The sequence below is a fragment of the Benincasa hispida genome, chromosome 3 (genome assembly GCF_009727055.1).
Source record: "Benincasa hispida cultivar B227 chromosome 3, ASM972705v1, whole genome shotgun sequence".
NCBI lineage: Eukaryota > Viridiplantae > Streptophyta > Magnoliopsida > Cucurbitales > Cucurbitaceae > Benincasa > Benincasa hispida.
In genome coordinates, this window is record NC_052351.1 from 39,154,327 (window position 1) to 39,157,533 (window position 3,207).

Genomic DNA, 3,207 nt, shown 5'->3' on the forward strand with positions numbered 1-3,207 from the left:
CACGTGGACTCCGCCTCAACTCCAAAACCTTTATATATATTGTATTATAAATACACCTTTTTCCCTCACGCTCTCATGTTCACCTAAAAACGACCAAAATAACTCAAAATTATACACATAATTCTCTAACTTCCCCCCAAAACGACCCATTTTGACCGTTAATTAAGAAATACAATGTCTGGTTCTCCCGTAGATTTGGGAACGACGTCCTTTGATTCGAGATGTAAATTGGGAGTGGAGGAGGAGAACTCGATCATGGTTTCGGCTCTGACACACGTAGTGACCGAGGGCAGAATTGGGCTAACCCACAAACAGTATTAGTCTTTATTCTCCTCTAATTTTGATCATAGTGATGATAATAATTATGGTACCGGATTGTGGTTTCTGACCGCCGCCGACACGTGCGAGAAATGTCGAATGGTGGACTGTTTAGGATGCAACTATTTCCAAGACGGGAATAATGAGAATGAAAATGTGGTGAAAGATGAGGAGAATAATGATAAGAAGAAGAAAAAGAAGAAGACGAAGGGAAGATTCAGAGGAGTAAGGCAGAGGCGTTGGGGGAAATGGGCCGCCGAGATTCGAGACCCGAGAAGAGGAGTAAGGGTGTGGTTAGGAACTTTCCAAACGGCGGAGGAAGCGGCTAGGGCATATGACAAAGCTGCCATTGAGTTTCGTGGAGGAGACAGAGCAAAGCTCAACTTTCCTGCTTCTGATTACCAACAGAATCAAATCCCACAACGGGACGAGGAACCCAATTTTGAGAAATCAAAAAATAACGTCGCTTCTGTGGTATAAAAGTTTCTTAAATTAAATTAAATTAAGTAGACGAAATGGGGGGTCTCTGTATTTAATTAAGCCAGAGTAAAGTTCCACGCATCTCGAATGAGGCCGCCTTGTTCTGTGTTTTATATGAGGCAAAGGATCTTTATGTTGGTTAAAGTCCAACAGTTTGTTGATTACTATAAAAAGAAAGAATCAAAAGATTATATGTTTCTTTTTTAACTTACAACTGGGGAATGTTCTGAATGGGTCAGTCTTATGCTTTAGGTTGAGCTCAAGTCAAAACAATAACATAATGAAAAGACACTTCCCACCTTTGTGTTTCTAGATATTTATACCGTCCAAGTGCATGCTGGATGGTTTTAATTTATTGGCAGAACTTTTCCATGAGGTGGAGACACACGATGAGTCAACACTCCTAATAAGACTGACTTTTTCAAATATTAATATTGAGGATTAGGAGAAAATCAGATTTTCATCTTATTCGCAAAAGGGGAAAATCCTCTCTTAAAAGATGCACGTGCACATGGGAGAGAGAATAAAATACACCTCACTAAGTCATTTATGTTTTCTAGGTAAGGACATAATAGACCAACGAGTGACGAGAAGATCCGTGACTATGCCATATAAGATATAAAATCCACTTCCGTTCAGCTTATGTTTTTATTTTAAGTCATTTGAATTGTGTGACATCTCAATTTTTTACGTAATTTAAATTCAGTTATTTTGTAATATTTTGGGATATTTTGGATTCTTGGAGGTTAAATTGAATTATCGTAAGAGAATAATTCAATTTTAATATTTGATTCGAGAAGAATTTTGGAATTTAAATTTGATAAAGTAAAAATTTGGGATTTATATCAAATGGTTTCAATTTTGATTTAATTTGGAAAATTGAATTAAAATGGAGAGATTCGGTTTTATTTTAAAATTTTGAAAAGATATTTGGATTTTAAATTCAAAAGGATTTTGGATTTTAATGGGAAAAGGAAATGGTATAAAGGGAAAAGATTGGGTTTTTTTTCTTTTTTTTTTGGTGTGGGGGGGGGGGTGTTCTTGTTGTTGTTGGTTCTTCTAGCGATGGGTTACTGGATTTTTTGTATGGTCGGTTTTTTTTTTTTTTTTTTGGGGGGGGGGGGGGGGGAGAATTTTGAGGGAAAAGGAAATATAAATGTAAATATATAAGTTATTTAAGGAAAAGGAAAGGAAAAGGGAAAATAGAAAAGAAAAAACAAAAAAAAAGATATAAATTTCTCTCTCTCTCTCTCACGATTCGCACACCGTGACCCCTCTTCTCAATTTCTTCTCACGCCGCCACCCCTCTCCTTTCCATTTCTCCTTTAGTCGCAAAACCCATCGTTTCCCATTGCCACGAGGTCGTCGGTCTCGTAGCGTGCGCTTTAGCCGATTCGGTCGCCCGCCTGCCCAGATTTGAAGTCGGACGCTAAGCCCAGCCGTCTGCATCCAGCCGCGCACTCCAGTCTCCATCGTCGTGCATCTTTCGGCCACCGTTCATCGTTGCCGCATGTCAATCCGGTCGTCCGACGTCACCTACTGTCGTTCAGCCGCTGATTTGGGTCGGAATCTTGTTTGGATGAGATTTTGATTCAAGATTTGGAGGATATTGGGGTGGCCCATCAAATTTAAGACCAATTTTGGCGAAGATTGTTAGATTTTGGTAAACTTTTATGAGTTTCTTGTGAACCTTGGTTACCCATTCAATTTTAGTTGCATTTTAGCTTTACCAATGGATTTTGGATCTAATTGTTAAGTTTCGGTAGGTGGCCCAAGGTCGTGTTGATTTGGAGAATTGGAAGTAAACTGGAGTTCAAACTACAATTAATTTTTTTTTTTTTAGTTAGATTGGAGACATTTGGGGCTAATTTGGTTAATTGGAATTAGACCTCAGTGGACTAATTTAAATTTTTGGTATCTTTATTTTGGGCCATGGGTGCTAAAATAAATTTGTAAATTATGTTTAGGGTGGACTCTGAGTCTTTCAAAATTTTAAGAAGATTAATACTTGTGACCAAATTTTTTAGGTAAGTAATCTTACTATTGGAACTGCCAACATGCCAAGCAATGTAGTTATGATTTACTAATTTGATGATGGTTTGATGTTTGTGTGTACCTTGCTAATATGAGGATTTAAAAGACTAGATGCGCACAGAGATATTCGAATGCTAGCATGATTTGAGTATATTATGATTCTGTCAATTTCTATTTGATATGAGGATGATAGACTAGGATGACGAGATGTATATGTATATTATAGAATCATGATGATGAGATGTATATGTATGTTGTAGAAACGTGTATTTTGGAGCAAACGAGCCCTTGTTTATAGTTGAGGTTTTGGATAAAATTAAGGCGCCCCTGGTTTTTTAAGGGACTCTGACTTATTGTTTGCACTGGGATCATCAA

General features: G+C 37.6%; 1 protein-coding gene across 1 annotated transcript; it reads left to right on the plus strand.

The window, feature by feature from the left end:
• Nucleotides 1-243: 243 nt before the first annotated feature.
• LOC120072527 (ethylene-responsive transcription factor ERF109-like) lies at nt 244-913 on the plus strand. Its single transcript, XM_039024908.1, has one exon. The coding sequence runs from the start codon at nt 418-420 to the stop codon at nt 796-798; it is 381 nt and encodes a 126-aa protein (XP_038880836.1). The 5' UTR covers nt 244-417; the 3' UTR covers nt 799-913.
• Nucleotides 914-3,207: the final 2,294 nt, after the last annotated feature.

Bases quoted from the DNA above. Each gene is read 5' to 3' on its own strand.
- LOC120072527 (XM_039024908.1), top strand. From the start codon at position 418: ATGGTGGACTGTTTAGGATGCAACTATTTCCAAGACGGGAATAATGAG.